This window comes from Opisthorchis viverrini (assembly GCF_000715545.1).
Source record: "Opisthorchis viverrini unplaced genomic scaffold opera_v5_144, whole genome shotgun sequence".
Taxonomy (NCBI): Eukaryota; Metazoa; Platyhelminthes; class Trematoda; order Opisthorchiida; family Opisthorchiidae; genus Opisthorchis; species Opisthorchis viverrini.
Genome location: NW_008751800.1, coordinates 1,140,551 through 1,158,548, shown reverse-complemented (window position 1 = coordinate 1,158,548; position 17,998 = coordinate 1,140,551). Strand labels below are relative to the sequence as shown.

The window sequence follows — 17,998 nt, the reverse complement described above, 5'->3', positions numbered from 1 at the left end:
TGACACATCCGTCCACATGATGTGATGCTCGGTTATTAGGGATGGCTGGCCTCCGAACACTTCTTTACTTGCTTAATTAAACGGACCAGTCAACTCGCATTTGCTCGTCTAGCCACACCATCTAAGACATGTGGTTTGACTTTGGCTAAACCAAATTTGGACGTTGCTAGTGCAATGACCAAGATCCCACCTCAGTTTAACCACCGGGTATAATCATCGGTAAGTTTATGCTATCACGGATTACTATGATTGTGACAGAGGCATGGAATTTCCCACCATAGTGACCACTCGAACCACCTCGATTCATGTATGATCGGGAGACCGATTCATTGTTAATCCTCTAACCATGCTCCCCGACTCTGACTAATCCAACAGTATGCACCTGTTGCCTGGTTGGGCTGGATTATACATCGGAAAAAATGCACCGACATCTTCATGCGGATCAGTGAATTATTCACAGATAAACTAGTCTATCGGCGCTGATCGTTTAACCAAACATGGTGGAATATGTGGCTTGAATCCGACTAGTGCTCATTGGTAGGATGGATGGACTGGTGCACATTCCCACGCATTTGTGTGAGGTCAGAGGAGGAAGAATAAACCGAAGCACAGGCGTAATCAGTATCAAGAAAACAATAACTGTGATTCTGTGAGCAGTCAACGTTGCTTTCACACGATCACGATCGTCCGATTCATGAAAAAAAGTCAGTTCGATGGACCCCCTGGTGAAGAGTGGTTCCCATTCACGATCATTCCGTTAATAGATGTTTTCGAATCTACTGCATAAGTGTTCATTTGTTTTCGTATACCTCTGCCCGTAAAACTAGTTCACTTCACAAATCGATTGAAGTATCTAAAAACTCCACTAGCTTTGCATTTATCCTGCGTAATGTACAACAGACAAGTCGTTGCTTCTGGTGCTCACTGGAAGAGAGTTTGTTCGCAATCGACACCAATACACTGGCAAGTCTCCATTTGGAAAAATTATGGACATCAAAACCAGATACAAATAAGCTGAATTACGTGGTGACCCAGACAGAGCGAAAAGTATCAAACCAACGAAGAAAACACGTATGGATTGGTTAAGCATTGGGAAGTCCTCGGCAAATCGCATTAAATGAGCAGAGAACCATTTTTGAATAAACAATGAACTAAGGCAATTGAGGCGGCCAAAGACAACACAACCAACAACGACATAGAAAACAAACACAAGGCATATAATCACCAAGGTTTCAGAATGATAATCAAGCACCGAAAATGAACGACTATAGCCAGTGTCCAGTGCAGGTTATAGAGGTGAGAGAAGTGACTGAAGTGATTGTGCACCTAAGTGGCTACGTTGATGACGATGGCTAAACAGCACAGGAACAAACAAAAAACAAACCTGTCAAGTCAGGCGCCCACACGACTGTAGCGAATGTTATCTGTGGTTGGGTACAAGTACGAATCAAGAAAAACGGAATGACATGCAAAATTAAAGAATGGATTCAAAGGACTATGGGATTGAGGCAGTCACGCTTTAGTCAAACGTGAACACTCGGGTGTGAGCACCCAAATGAACTAACACAACTCTGTTGTGAGCATTTCTAAAGTTATGAGCTAACCTTAGGCTGGTCACGGTCACTTCTAGTGCCATCGTATGACACGTTCAAGCAGTTCATCGGCAGATCCATCTGAGAAGAACCTAACATTGGAACCCGATCGCATCCCTGCTTGCCGACAGCCCGTTTCGTTTGTATAGTTGTGGCGACAGAAAGTCTCTCTTGGAACCGGTAAGTTCAGTTTAACATTACAGGATTGCCAGGGAATTCGCGCGGAACACCCAGACAAGCCAACGCATAAGACAAGGATACACTAAAATACGACTCAGCACAATGAAAGCTCTCTGGATAAAACCAGAGAGCTTTATCGGTAACATAAACTAGGGTGTCTGGGTTCCAAACCACACAAGGCCATAATAGGTTTAGATAATCATATTTCCTTGGTCAATGGCAACAGCTATCAACAAAAGCATGCAAACACAACTAAACCCTTGGTTGAACCAGTCAAAACACGTAACTACTGACTCGTGTTCCTGTTTTATTAGAGAGCGTCGATAATCGAAACGTCAGTCAGGGCTGTGATGTCTTTCGATTTACACACTTACTACTTACATCCCACACTGCGCCTAAACCTTCCCATGGGATCCAGCTTATTCTCGGTCTATCTTGCCAAAATTCACACAAAAAAAGTATCTTACGCTGTTTCGAAATTGTAAGAGTATAGAGACAGAGGACGGTTGGAAACTCAAGGAACAAAGGGCAGGACCCAAACCGCCCGGATACCAATCCATATGCACTACATCGAGTGCAGTTTTCGCCCCTGGAGGGATCTCTTAGAAGAGACTACTTTTGATTTATCCCCTAGTGCTGTTTTAAGCAGTTACATATCCCTCTAGAACAGATCGGTTTGGGTCGGTCCCTTATACTGGTTTCTCAAGAGGTAGACGGTGGTACAAACCTCGAACAAATGTGACCAAAAACAACACCATAGACCAAAGCGCGCATGCTTATAAAAAACGAAGATTGAATTGGTAGACCATTGACGTTGAGGTGTTGTGAAATAGTCGGAAAATTTGAGCACTACGAGGGCAACTTGTAAATTTGCCGTACGCATAAGGGCACATCAAGTTGCACGTCCGCCAAACAGTTAATGATTTAGGCTTCGAAATTTATCCTGGATGTTTGATGCGTACGCACCGTACTTCCACACTGCACAATGGTGAGTTGATGTACTTCCTAGTGGTGGTTTGCAGCCTAAGTAATCAGCTCGGCAAACAAAACAACGACTAACCTATCAGCGTTCGCCCGTATAACGCATCCCAATTATTTTTGAGCTTGTGAACGGAGAAACGACCAATAATTAGCGGTTCCAGTTTATGAGTAAGAACCACAGGACCAAACATGGGTGGATAAGTCCAAGTAGAACATAAGGTTGATGGAAACTCGGGGACTGTGCCTACTTGATGAGCCCCAAGAAGGGCGAAACCGGTCGTGGGCTGTCGAAGAGTTTTCAGCAACCTTGTGAGTAGTCTCCTTAACCGAACCAACTTTTAAAAAGCATACTCTCGATGGAGAAGGTGGGCGAACTGAGATTTACGCGTTGGCAGTCAGGATTAAGCAACAACCTACGGAAGAATAAAAGACAAGAGATTGACTTGCCTTCGTTTGAATTTGTCTCCAATCCTGCAGAAGGGTCGGACAAACGCTGTAAAGAATATCCAAGAGAGGGGTTTGTGCTTAACTGTTGCCAGTCCAGAGGTATCTGAGCCGTAGAGTTATTCTGTTGATGCTGGACCAGATACGGATCAAGCCCAAGCGGTGCAGCACAATGAAGTTGACTGACCGAGCGGTCCAGCAACGGAACTGAGCGATGGTATATGCTCGCGTGTTTGTGCTGGGCTGGATCATCCAAACCGAGGGAATCTGGGAAAAATTTGACTTCTTGTTCATCACCGGAGGGATTCTTCAATTGGGGATGATGCCGGCGCTGGCCAGCAATCGGAGACAAAATAGCTGACAAAGAGGTACTGATGTAAGTTGTAGAGCTTTGTGGATGCCGATGCATAGAGACTGGTGGAAACTGCGAGGAGTACCATTCGTCTCGATGTTGTACGAACGGGAAACCAGGTTGCTGTATAAATGGTGGCGGTCTTGAGGAACTTTGTGCGACCGAATAGTACGGTGGGTTAGCCATGGATGAAGAGGATGAGGAGTACATGGGTTTGGGTGGATAACTCCATCTATCACCGTCAGGATAGGTAGGGATAGGAGGGTAAGTGAATCCATAGCAACCGCCGTTAAGGACAGGAAGGCTGCCTGGCGAATGCGTGCAGAGGTGAGGAGGCAGAAATCGCAAACCGTAAGCTTGATGGTGATCAGCTGGATAGCATCCAGGTTTCATTGCACCCAGCATGTGACCGGGAGCCATGCCACTTCCGTGGAAACAATGCGTTTGGGAACCAATCTAACAGATTTGAAAGAGCAACGGGGTCCAGATTAAAACATTGAGAAATCGACTGGGATGGCACATCATCATCATCACCATCATCATCGACAGCATGACATCCGTGTTCAACACCGATGCTTCACTGCCGTAGGATGGCACATCACCAGTGCGTAGTACCGTAAAGGTGAATTCATAAAGAACTCTACATTACGTTTTAGATTAACGGCAACCTACAAACCACAGAAATGTATAAGCTCACTCGGAATAGCGCTAACAAATGATGTGAAAACGTCATTGCCAGGAGGTTACCAACTCAATTGCCACGCAACGACAGCACGGCGAATTTTTCAGACTTATAGTGCTGAAACCCTGAGAATGCCTACATCACGTTAAGGTGAGCGCCCCAGTTGACGGGTAAAGTGTCGCGGAAATTCGCTTTTCGATGTCAGTGGGAGCCACTGTTTAAAGATGACGGGCTTCAACCAAAAATGAACAGAATTGGATGGGATATGACGACAGGACACTGTTTTGTTCGACAGAGTTCGGAAACACTACGCTCAAAGTTCACTTCTTATGGCTGTTCACTTCAACAAGGAGAACGTATCATTTCCAAAGTATGCTCCTCGCTTTATGTGATAACCACGGCTGGTACTTGTACAGGGATGGTTTTAATACTGGAAAGATTAGTTGATTGCATTGCACTAACATTGTCTCGTTGTGTTTGACCTTGTATCTGCGATGACTCGGTTGTCCGTTATGTCACAACTGAGTGAATAAAAAATTGTGTTTGTGGCTAGACTGTTCGGCCGTGAACGAGCTTCGGGGCCAGCCGTACTGAAAACCGCTGACCGATGCCGTTCCGAATACCTCATTTCTGTCAGTGGTGCAAGCATCAAACAAGGCCAAAAATTACAAACTGGCGTGTTCTGGCCAATACCAGTGGAGGTGTGAGGGTTTGGCCGGAAAAACAAAAACAACAAAACACCACATGAAGACAGTGGTGTTCACAGCCGTCCGTGTGCCTTAGCTGTTGTTCCATCAGGCTCTGAAAGATTGTAGTTAAGCCGCGACTTTGGCTGGCTTGCAACCAAACCTGATTCATCTTTTTGTTATGCTTTATTGGCCTTTGCAGTGAGACGGAAACCTGGGTTTCATCTGAGTTGTCGGACGTCGCAATTCTCAAATAAAAGCGCCACACGTACCGAGATAATCGTGCGTCTGAGTCCAAACAGACTGATGTTACAACAACAGAGTCGCTAAATATTCGAACTCTATTTTTACCCAGAGTTATATTCCTAAGGGGTTCTCTTTGTAAGAATCAGCTATAGCACCCTTTCGGTGCTAACTGCCATGCTACCTGAAGGAAGCATGATAGTTGGGATATTGCCAGGTTGCCCAAGGCTAGACAGGGAAGTCGAGAGGCAAAGGTCGGGTTCGAACGACGGACCTTCCGGTCAGTAAATTGGCGCTCCGACCAACTGAGTCATCTCTTCGTGAGTGAGCCCCGATAGGATCATAGTCTGCCGATTTCCGGCTATTTTTTCAGAGATATCCAGTGAGAGAAACGGTGACGAGAAACGGTAACGATATCCGATCACTCTTGAAAATTATGCTCAGATGATCATGATAGGCGTGAGCATGAAGTGTATAATATCAAGTCGTCGTCAGCCGTTTATACACGTTGCGCTCTAGAAAACCGTTTCTCGAAATGATTCTCCGTTCACCAGTGTGCGGCCCTAATCAACAGATGAAGCAGTTTCAACTAAACCGCTTGTTCCCTTCCTTTACCTTCACTCCACAACCCCTTACCAAACACTAACGAGCTCTCAGTCCCACAACCAAAATCGGTGCAGCTTAAATCGTATGATCGGGTACGAGTACGGTTGATCGATCATCGCATCCGGGGTATGCAGCTGACGAACTTAAGACAACTACTGCAAAATCACTCAAATTCCACCCTGAAAATACAGTCATAGCATACACTATTAAAAGCTGGAAATAAGCAAGGGACTAATTGTTAGTGCGCATAAACCAGCTTTCCGTAGGGTGGAGTGAGAATAGTCAAAATTGTGAGTGATCTGTATGATGCACTGTTTTGTTGGAAAAAGGGCGCCTACTGCAACGTGGCAGTCTTTATTCAGAGACTTGATGGGAAGAATCCCCATCCACTTAAGTGGAAGTTTTTTGGAACTGGAAATCGTTTTTGTGAAAGATGTATGGAACCTCTTGGTGCGTAAGTGGGTAACAGATCCGATTCGTTGGAGCAGCAGATTAAACCTACCAGACTGGGACATGTGTCAAGCATGCCAAACTTCCATCAACCGAACGATTTTAGGCGAAATGTTCGCGGCGAATAGGCCATGACATGGCAATATGAAATGAAAGCTGATACTGCCAAACTGAGTGTTGTGGGATCTCCACGCCTTCCTGACAAGGGCCTACGTGATCTTGCTTGTGGGTGGTTGGAAACCCCTGCAGGAAATGACACGCAACTGATCCCAGTTGCGCGCATGCTTCCCTTCCCTAGGTAAAGTTTACCTGTCGTTCTGCGCTGAACTTATGACGAGGAGGTTCACAAAGGACACTGGGTTGTTTCCGCTGAAGACGCCTTACTTCGGTAAGGTGTTCAGATGTATTCATTTCAATGCTGTCCGAAGAAGTGGAAAACTTAGTGTTGATAGTTTTCCTTGGGGGAATAAGGCTTTCTCTGACCAAGCCCCAACACCTGCACTTTTTTCCACACCTTACTAAGGTTTTCTGTCTTCATGTTGTATGGCTGTTAAGCAGCACTATGTAGTACTGGTGTATTATTGTCAATGATGGTGATGATATGGAACCTTATGGGGGATGATTGTAGCTCCCGTTCAAAGGTACCCACTCACAACACTGTTTTGCCTAAACGATAAGGGCGTTTCTGTCCTAACAAGCGCACGCTCAGGCCCGCCTCAAATAGTTGTACCAAGGGATCGAACGCAGTCGAATAAGCACTGCACGATACCAAACTTCAGTACACCTGGGATAAAAAAATAAGGATCAGAAGGCACTCATTGAGACTGCACTTAGGTTTGCAGGTCCCATGGAGGAGTTCACTGGAGTAACGGTGATGGGTTGACGTCTAACAAGCTGGTTGTTTGCTATTCACGTTTAAACAGTGTGCATCCAAACAGATGTTCTGTGTACATCGTGTAGTTGGATTAAATCATGACTGGTCTATAAAACGGCATGTATTCACAGACAAAAAAAACGTAACAGTCTCGAACAACGAGAGCGTGAAGGGTGCTTCACTGTGTTACTACATGCTGGAAAGTTTCGGGAGCATGCATCAGTTGTTGCTGCGTTGGCAGTTTTTTCTCCACCTATGGGAGAATTGTACATACAACAAATAAATGACCAATTCAGATTGAACACATTGTGCCCAACAGCGGACCTGTTTCCAACAGAACGGCTTTTCGCGGCTAATAGAAGAGGGAGTAACGTGTGTATCGATCGCGGCTGACTGGCGCATCGCACCGAGATAGAACGAAAGCGCACCAAACAGGCTGACAGCCAAGGCCACTTTAATGCTACATCTGACGCACAGCAATATGGATTTGATTGTCAAGAGAGAGAGAGAGAGAGAGAGAGAAATGTAAGATATGGTGCACAACTTCTTTGCTGCTGGACACAGTAGACCGGGAGTTGATGGGAGGATGTAACATCGAATCCTGCGTGGGGAACGATTAAAACTAACGAAATAGCTTCATGCTCAAATTGGATGCCTGGAGCTGCACACAACATACTCGGTGCACTTCGTCGGTCTTGTGGTAGTACTCTTCACCTTGGTTATCGCTGATCTCTGGGGCAAAACAGTCAGCTAGACCGCAGGCAGCCTACACGCTGGTATACTATAATATCAGGACTGTTACAAATCCGAATCCACAAAGCAGCCTGCGAGGTACGAACTGCTGCTTGATTCCGGTAAAGACACGACTGTTTTAGGAAAAAGTCAATCATTCATAGACACATAGACTACATAGCACATAGACACTACAGTCCATAGAAATCAGAAAAGCTGAAATATCACCAGGTTTTTTCAGGCCTTCATAGAAGTAATTCACTTCATTGCTGGACTAGAATTGTGCACATCGAGTGTAAATTAGAAATTCCGACAAAACTCACTTTAAACTCAGACTTAACCACTTACAATATCTGAAAAACGTAAGGTTCGGATTAACGTCCAAATTTGAATGCTGGCCTATTAATACACAGCTAAAGTAGTCCATCCATACAAGAAAAACACTTCAGACGTCACAAACTCATCTTATCCAGTGGTCGTGGTTACCGAACTCTTACCGAACTTACGAGTTCAATTTGGTCGTTGCACGAACGATATTGAAATATGCATTATGTCCATGAACAAGGCAGCCGAAAGACAAACGAACGCAGCACGAGTAAGTTGTCGGATAGTGTATTGGCCGAAGGATATTTACTTTTTTGTAACCTCATGAAATAGGTGATTCTTTCAAATGATTCGCTTGCTCCCACAGAGCACTATGTCAGTTCGAATCTGCCCTGAAGCTGGAGGACCTTGGTTTGCAACGACCTGTTCACTTTGTGTGCGGTGTAACTGTCAAAAATTCACCCGCAAACACTGGATTTTTTAAACCGTCACCATCAACTTATCCCGACACACGCGGTTGATGGGGACATAATGCACCAACCAAATCACTACTTGCATCTACAAAAGGGCCGGCGCCACACTAGACTGACCTCACCACATGTAACGTTTGATAAAGCAACTAACCTTTACGGAATGTTCATTACCAGATAATTGCGCAGATAAGTTACAAAATCATTCCACTAATTTACTTTAGCATTTTCGATGATCCCCACATCCACTGGTTGAAGTTCGGCAGTCGTGTTTGGACGGAGGAAGTTTACACTACGTAGATGCAGACCAGTGTGGTAATCAAGAGTGGGCAATACCTACTTGTTCCGAATGGCTAATACATTGGCCCACTTCTTCCCCAAAACTCACGAAGCTAAGTGGCTCGCTCCATAATCAACATCCTCCTAAGCGTTCTCACCGAACATCTGGGACTAGTGCTGTCTGATTATCGCCACCACCAGAACGACACACAAGTATAATAAGTAAACACAAACAAGCTGCCAGAGGCTCTCATCCCTATTCTTTCAAGCTTCTTCATCACAATTATTTCAGCTGGATGCAGGTTTACTTCTCACGGTGAAGATTTTATGTTGCATTGTAATGAAATAGTTGCGTTTGGATGGACATTGACTTTAATTTAAAACAATCCGAATGCTGCTGGCATTCGTTCCACCAGATGCATGCAACCTGATGCTGACGCTATCCAGGACGACTCTGAAGACCCATATATTGGCCGAAAACTTCGATAAGAAAGGCGATCCCACTATCCTGGCAGTAGGTACCTGAAATAACGTTTGGTCGGTAGGATGGTAAACTAATGTACAAGCTAGTACAACGCCACTCTCTGAAAAAAATCTGGAAATTTCCTCGAATGACATCATGGAACAACTGCGCGCTCATTCAGCGGAGGCCAGAGAGTGTTGGCTCGTGACTATAGTGGTAGACACCCTACGTGGACCCTAGGACTCATCCTTCGCCGGCGCGGCAAAGTGCTCTACGAGATTCAAGTTGGTCCAGCCAAGTGGATACGCCACGCGAACCAAATCCGGCCGGCCGATACACAGACCCTGCCCACGGGACCGAGTGATTTGAGTCTAGAAACGCTTCTAGACACTTTTGATCTCGGCACCATTCTAGAAAATCAACCAGTTGCCCAGCCTGAGAACGGATTACAACCGCAACGCTGGACAGACAGGATCCGCAAGCCAGTGAGGCCACTGCAAGTGAACCCTCGGCTTCGAAGCTACGTCAACAAACTTCAAGGGGGAGGTGTTACGCAGAATTCCACACGGATCCCGCTTTACCGCACGTCTTTAGGCGCTGCTACGGCCGATAAGCCTGACCCACACGAGATTGGTCAAGAATTCGGGACACTTGCCGGTCCGGCATCAAGACGAGATCTGATTGGTCAGAAATCTGGACCCAACAGCCAGTATTGGCCAAATGCCGGTTGCCAATGGCGCATCCAGAACGCGTCAGAGCTTCCAGAAAGTTATAACCGCTTACGCTATATATACGAAGCGCTGTACAACTGTTCTTGACTTCGTTTTGGGCATTAATAGACCTTGTCCACCCTTGGTGGTTGTTTTGGGAGGCTCAGACCGAGAACTAACCTGAGGAAAATACCGTTACTACACATTGTGACTATCAACTAAACGCTTGCACGGCACTGAGAACCAACTACCAAGGAACAGCACAGGCGGAGTAAATAAAGCATACTGTACGAGAATTCGCGTATCTCAATATGTTGGGCTTTTCAAAAGGTAGGGGTGAATTTACGAATAAACTTACGGGTCTGCTTTGTACCTCTAATTGGTGCCTCGTTTTTGGTTGAATTCGCTGAAAACAGTCCGTCGATGATTGTTTGTCCGAGTGGTAACTATTCTGACACCATGGGATGTGTGATGCATGTTCACGGATGCAGCTTGAGCTAACCTATCAGTTTTCAGTAACTCTGTCCCAGTGTTGTATGCTGGCCGAGCTGGTGGTCTGGAACGGAGAACTTGTAAGAAAATACTGTGTGGCATCCATTTGGTTGCTGTCACCGCACTTGTATGAATCAGCTAGATGACTTCTACTAGCGCTGAATTCATGTTTGGGCCCTGTTCACTTCTACATTCAAAACAACCGCATCAAAATGGTATACTGCATGCAAGCGCCTCAGAACTCCGTAGAATTCATTATTTAATAGTTTATAGTTGCATGTGTCACGCGTGCAAGCCCGAACACCCATATAAAACTTTTATCAGTAACCAGTGCTTCAGAATGGATTTAAATCCAGCAGTTACTGGGACACAAATATTTAGCTAACGACTCAAATATCCCGGCGAACAATAGGAATGACACAGCAGCCCAAAAACAATATTGGTTGAGAAAAAGTAGGATAACAATACTCACGTGTCCGGCACGATAATTGGTCTCTGCTGGTGGATAGTGTACTGGATCCAACATGCCAGAGGAGAAGAAAGAGGCATTTTCCGTGGGGTTTCGTCGAGACAGTTGAGGTGTATAATTGGGAGGCCTCAATTCTCGTTCGGCCACAGCCGCAGCACGTCGAGCAAAAGGAGTAGCTGGTGTTGAGGCTGACCCATTAGTATACATTTTGAGTGGTTGTCGGTGGGGCACCAACGGTTGTGGATGCTGCCCATAAGTCTGGCGAGTGTAAGCATGTCCTTGTTCGCGGGGAAGTTGGTCCCAAGAATACTCTTCGAAGTCACCTAGATCCCCACCATTCTGAGCTACACGTTCGTCGGACCGATAAAAAACACACCGACCAAAATGCATGTCGCTCTGATGGCGCTCGTCAACTGGTTGTTCACCAGATAGCCCATCAACACCATCAGAAGTTGGGTCGGTAACGCGTCTGTGTGGCTGTTCGGTGGACGGACAGATTTGAGTGCGAAAACGTTCGTCATCTGATGGCTCTCGAAGCACTTTTCGTCCGGTAGATGGAAAGCGCAGCGAAGAGTTTGTCGACCGTGGTCTCACGATATTATTCTTTTCACGCACCGATTCAGCATGATCGCCAGTGGGTATGGCACCGGACAGGAACATTTGTTGCAGTTCTTGTTGCTGTCGCAAGGCACGCTCTAACTGAGCGCATTTCGACTCCAAGGCCAATTTAGCTTCAACTGCCTCTGCTTTCTCAGCACGTGCACGCGCGAGTCTGCTACGCTCTACCTGGATAGAAATAGACAAGTACCAAGTCAAAATGAGTGACTCAGAATTTGCTAGTCAGTTCTGAAAACTAGACGGGGAAAGATCTCTTCCTGGTGGCATCACTTGTGCTATAAGGGTTGCCATAAAAAGACAAACGAAACGAGAACAGGTCTGTTGCGCATATTTCAGATCCCTAGATTGCGAGACTCTCAACGATCGATGTGGAGAAATAAAGCGTGGCAGGTAAATACCGTTTTCGTCGAGGTAGGTACCTACCTAGACCACCAGTCACTAAAAAGATCTTAGTCACCCTCAGTCCTCTCTCTCTGTTCCGTTTACATGAATGAGACTAGACTAGTCTATGCGTTACTTCCGATTTCACTGCACATAATTACCTACTATTCCATTACATCTCCCCCACCAACTTTCGTCGCTGAAGTTCGCGAACCGTGCAATACCCCCCAATAATTATCCATATTTCTGTGACGCCCCCGAACCTGCACATCTTTATTGGCCCAGAATTCCCACCTTCCTCCGTATCTGATATGTTCGTTTGAACTGCTCATGTCAAACTGATCGCTAAAAACGTCTCCAGGACGGCGGACCTCCGCAAACTAATTTGATTCCAACGGAAGACTCAAGTGAGTTCCACCCAAGTCCATCGTTTACGAAGTCATTCAACTGAAAGCAGGGCACAAAGACCCTCTCACGTTTCAGTTGGTATGACACTCGAGATATCGAGATGGAACGTCACTCATAAGGTTGATGTCAAGGAGTAATGTTCTGTCGAGGTGAACTTTCTTTTCTGCTGCTGCAGTTACCCTAATCCACCTACAAATTGTGCTCCATGAACTTTCTTCTATTCCCAGGTACCATTTCCAGGTCTGAAGTCGGACCCCATCGGCCCATTTCTCAATCTTGAACTGTAGTCAAGGAAAGATCCTTTGCCCTGTTGCCATCTCATCACTCACGGACAGTTTTCAAACCTTTTACCTTACGTATCTCACATTTACTAGCATGGCAAATACCTACCAGTACTTGTGTCAACTGTGCCTCCCACACAAGCTTTCGAACGTTCCGCTTACCTGTTTTTCCACCAGGAGATGAACCGGCCTTTTCGCATCTCATTCTCCGAATGACTACACCCTGCAGCTCAGTACCACCGACTAGGGGCTCGAATTAATACGTCTGTGTAAAAAGCCTCCTGACCGCAAGTGACTGTAACTGTGTATTTTGCTTAACGGGGTTTCTGGCCATCGGGCTGTCCGTGGACCAATGACAGCGGACTGCTAAAAAAGCATCACATGCACAGAATTCTTAACTTGATCCGAATAGGTCACAATAGCCACTGAGAAGGATGATTATAAACACCAGCTTCGAATCAGTCACAACATAGAAAATGACCAAAGTGAACGGAGACGGTTCGAATATCAGACTGCGAGTAGACATTTACAACGACGTTTTCACAGATTTCACTCAGTTCCGGACAGGTTATGAGTTAGACTTTGGACTAACAACTGGAAGGTTCACGGTTAAAATCATGTCCTCCATTTTTCCTGTCTAACATTGAGGTCTCAGTCCGCTTTCTTCATTCAGGTTGCACAGTTGGCAGTTGATTGGCCTTTCACATGCATAGAAAACGTCAGGTCAAAGGTTCTTTTTACTATCAAAACTTTACAGCTCTTTGTGAAAAAGAACAAGTTAAGTAAACCTAACGAATCACAAATGTTCATTAGTGTTCGTATACTCGTGAAATAATTTCAGTATTCAGAACTAAGACGTGAATGTTTCCGTCGGTTGTGTGGAGTAAGTAAATCAAGAAATCCCTTAAGGCAGGGACGAAAACATTGTGTCCATAAAAAAGTGGTATGGTAAACCATATTTTCGGCTCACTTCACGTCGAGCCCTTTCCTCTCGGGCCTGTGCTCGCATTTGCTGCACTTCTACACTGTCCGGCTGGCGCCGACGCATGAACAGAGCATGATTGCCAGCGCACATGGACATCACGGTTTTGGCCTGACTCGGATCTGCTAACCACACTTCCACCACGCTGATCAGTGGATTTGAATTCGAACGGTGGTGGGCTGCAAATGAACTTTTCGAAGAGGCTGATGAACCAGCTCCACTACTATCCGTGGTCTGGACACGCGGAGCGGTCAGACAAGTCCCGCTGCTGACGAGCAGTAAGTCGTTGGTAGAACAACGTGAAGCGATTGGGGTTAGACCCGGGATGCAGCCCGATTCAAATTTAAACACTGAAAATGAAGAATGAAAAAATAGTGTAACGGAATGCACCCACTACAGTACTCGATCAACAGCGGTAGATATTGGTTGCGCTAGAATCCGAATTCATGTCACTCACAACAGACCTTTCACATGTTACCCTAAACAACGGGGAAAACGGCTAGGCATCAAGCCACTAGTCCACGAATATGAACAGCTTATATCTAACAAACACACCAAAACGCGTCTGTTCCTCTCAGGTCGAATGAGAGTTGGCTGCCATGTCTGGAATGAAACAAACTCATCATGAAATCTTTTTTTATCCCACCCAGGTGCGAATTCAGCAGACGACAGCCATTCACCTTTTGTGCAGTGGTCACCCCGCCAAATCCCGGTTGACATTTGGTGCCCATGGCTATTCACAGATTTCTACTTTCTGCAGATTTTTCAGATAGTTAGCGGCACTCGCAAAATATACGGTGAATAGCGATAAACATCCACTGCGCATTGACCTGGCGTTGCCAAGACACTTAAAATCCATCTGAATCTCTCGTTCATGATATTCCCCGACTGAATGTGCTACACAAGGGCAGTCTCATGTTTCAGCTGGAGTGATATATTGAGGTTCTTTTAGTGTTAACAATAAAATCAATGAAAACTCGTCCTCCTTGGGGCTCATCAGGCAGTACCAGTCCCCGAATTTCTATCAAACTTATTTCGTACTCAAGTGCCAATTCATTTGCAAATAAAGTCGACGTGGAGGAGGGTCTCAGGTTAAAAGTTACCCGAATCTCTCGTTTGTAATTCTGATAAGCCCCAAGAAGGACAAAACCGGTAGTGAGCTGCCCAGACTTCTCATCTACAAGCAAGTTTTTTCGGTTTCGTTCTCCTTTGAGGAAAAAATAGTTTAAAGATAATACTGGAAATCAGGTATTACAATTTACATGCCATCTGAAAAGACATCAGGGGCGCCCTCATTACAAAACACAAATACCTGAAACGCTTCATCAAAAGGCACCTTCAGAGGGGCTGTAGATGTTCTTCTTTGCTGTGCAACACAAACGAAGGTGAACATTTTGATACTTATTGTATAATACTGCTTAAGTGATGCACCACCGCCGTAGCTATTCAAGTCACGTGTCTTCACCCTTAATTAGGGACTCTGATATCAGTTACATTTGGTATATACACGAATAGGATACTTCCACACCATAAAAGTCACTTCACCAAGTGCTTTGGGTCGTTTTCCTAATGTGTGTGTCCGGAATGTATTCAGAGTGTGAAACAATGATATGTAATGGATATCCGTGTACAATCGAGGTGAGGTGGGTTATGGAACGTACTCTTCTGGAAAAATGCGAGGTCGACAAAACCTATTCATCGATGAAGTCGCGAACTAAACGTTTATCTCATTATGAGAAACAAGATGGGAACAGATATTCTCACCTAGTGTGGGAGTTGGTTGAGGGTAACTATGTTGGAGCACTCTGGAGGCTTAATGATGACGACAGCATAGTACAACGAAATATACTCATCCACAAGAAGTCACAGGCAACCACAAGTACCGCCACTAAGGTTCTGCATGAGTAACGCGAAATGATGGGTAGGTAACGCTGGATGGTTAGTGAAAACCTGGCGCCTTTCCGTGGTTTCGTCAAACTTCCTGCAAAATGCTTCGATAAGACGTTGAAAAGCTAGCTGCCTTGATCGCATGGGGACTTAGTCACTGAACATGCACCGGAATCACTCACTGATCGGGTTGTCATCAGAAGTGAGCTGTCATAGTGGAAGGCGATATACATCTCGAAAGGAAAAAGGAACTTGGCACTTCGCGTACGTGTTCAAGTGTGCAGCACTGTCCAAATAAGTGGCGTCCAAGGCTTCATATCAAAGAGTACCAAACTTACATGCTTTGTTCGGCCCCGTAGTGTTAGTGATTCAAACGAATAGCACAGTATCATTCAAGTGATATATCTCGATAGCAAACATGCAATAATTCAAGGATTGACTAAGTAACAAATTAGTTATTGAGCCCATTTGTGTAGGTCGAAACTTTGCTGTACTACTTGGACGCAAAAAAAAACATTACCTCCATTATGAAAGGGAGGAGAAAAAAGAAACACTAAAACTTGTCACTCACTCCGACTGGAATTCTTAACAACGGTGGGTGAGTGACCACCATGACGACTGGGACGCTCATAACTGATGTCTCGATGGATTCGAGCATTTGTCGGAAGCCCCAGACCACTCCCCGAGCACGTAGAAGACACGGCCGGTAACATCAACCGAGCAGACAGAGGAGTACTAGGTAAACTCGCAGCTGACGCACCACTACCACAGGCGCCCGAACTGACATTCAGGTTAGTTAAGGTCGGCCCACCAGAACCCATCAGGGGACTACGTCCACCGGTGCTTCGACTTGACTGACGTGGACGCTGAACGCCAGTCTGTTGGCTTAATGCATCAGTTAGACCTGCTGCAGGAGCGGATGAAGTGCCACCAGCGCTTGAACTGTGACTTGTGCTGGTTTTCTTTGAACATTGCCAGTTATCAACCAACTTCACAGTGAACTGGAGAAAACGTTTACAAGATTATACATTGAGGTACCGCATACAGTAACCAAAAATAATGGGATAAACACTTAGCTCATGCCATTGCGAGGCCCAGAAGAAAAAAGATAGCGCAAACAAGAGGACATGGTTGGCTCAGGATCCTGGTGAAAAGCAGTCTGAATGAATAGAGCCGTGAAAAAAAGTAGACATCGCGTCGATAAATAATGTTCAGTTTGGGGATGATAAGGCTAAACACAGCCATAGTTGAAAAACACACCATCATCCGTGTGCTGATTCAACAAAGTCACATAAGTTACAACGCAACTTAGTTTGATGCAGGAAAGTAGAGGTTTGAAGTCTAGATGATGAGAAGTCATTAAGTATGAATACGGATTGGATTGGCACACCAAAGCGCAGAATAAGAACATGTAGGATTTCCAAGAAAATGAATTTGATTCGAACACTGGCAAACCAAAGCATAACCGGTGAATGTGAACGAAAAAAATGCCGGGACAGGCAACAGGAATTCGAGGGTTGGGATACTGCCAGGTTGTCCAAGCCTATACAGAGGAAGTCGAGATGCAGAGCACGGGTTCGAACTACGGACCTTCCGGCCAGTAAATTCGCGCTCTAACCCCTGAGGCATCTCGCCCCGAAATGGGAACCAATTAGATGAGATGATGGGCGATTCAAACCAGTTAGTCCACATGAAGCTCTAGACTTGGAGTCTGAACCAATGAGTACCCGTAAAGTAAGTTAATACGCGCAGTCAAACAGAATATACCACGTGGTTGACGCCCAATTGCATATGCCATTTCATTCACTACTCGATGAGTCTCAAGCAAGGCAAAACAAGTAGCGGTTTATCTGCGAGTTTCTTTCCACAAAAGTAACACGACACTTCTCATAATTTTTTCCACGTTCCAAACTCAGTTGAACTAGAGACTCGTTCTGGTCTCAAAGTAACACGGGGTCCGTTGGAGGTTGGGTGTCTCCTCGATATCAACTAGAAGCGACTGCAGTAGGGGGATAGTAGTGATGTAAGGTTTACTCGGAAAAACAAGGAAACTTACTTTTCGCTCACGATATGAAACGTTCTTTATAATATTCCATTGAAATGTATAGCGTGGACGCTCACGTTGATTTTTTCCATACAACTGTATTCCTGCGGCCGTCACACCCAACCAGGCGTTTGTATGATGTTTGTCCTGCAAATGAAGTGAAGATGACCAGAGGTTATATACTGATTTTAACCTTAGTTGAAGCACATACGGCTCGAACTGTAGCGGAACAAAACACGAAGCTTTTGCGCATTAGTTTTGTTGAATCGGAGTGCCCGAACTGTACGTCAAGCCAGATTACTGTCAGGTGATTTGAATTCCGCGTGTTCTCATTACAGTGCTGTTCCTGCTGGTGATTTATACGACCG

At 45.4% G+C, this 17,998-nt stretch overlaps 1 protein-coding gene across 1 annotated transcript in view; it reads right to left on the bottom strand.

The window, feature by feature from the left end:
* Window positions 1–17,998, bottom strand: part of T265_14111 (hypothetical protein) — a gene marked incomplete at both ends in the record, with an annotated part of 43,977 nt that overhangs the window by 10,590 nt on the left and 15,389 nt on the right. The window contains 5 exons of the mRNA XM_009172081.1: window positions 3,171–4,005; window positions 11,033–11,815; window positions 13,688–14,049; window positions 16,158–16,587; window positions 17,643–17,777. Coding sequence (XP_009170345.1) covers window positions 3,171–4,005; window positions 11,033–11,815; window positions 13,688–14,049; window positions 16,158–16,587; window positions 17,643–17,777 — 2,545 coding nt within the window. The remainder of the gene's footprint in view (window positions 1–3,170; window positions 4,006–11,032; window positions 11,816–13,687; window positions 14,050–16,157; window positions 16,588–17,642; window positions 17,778–17,998) is intronic.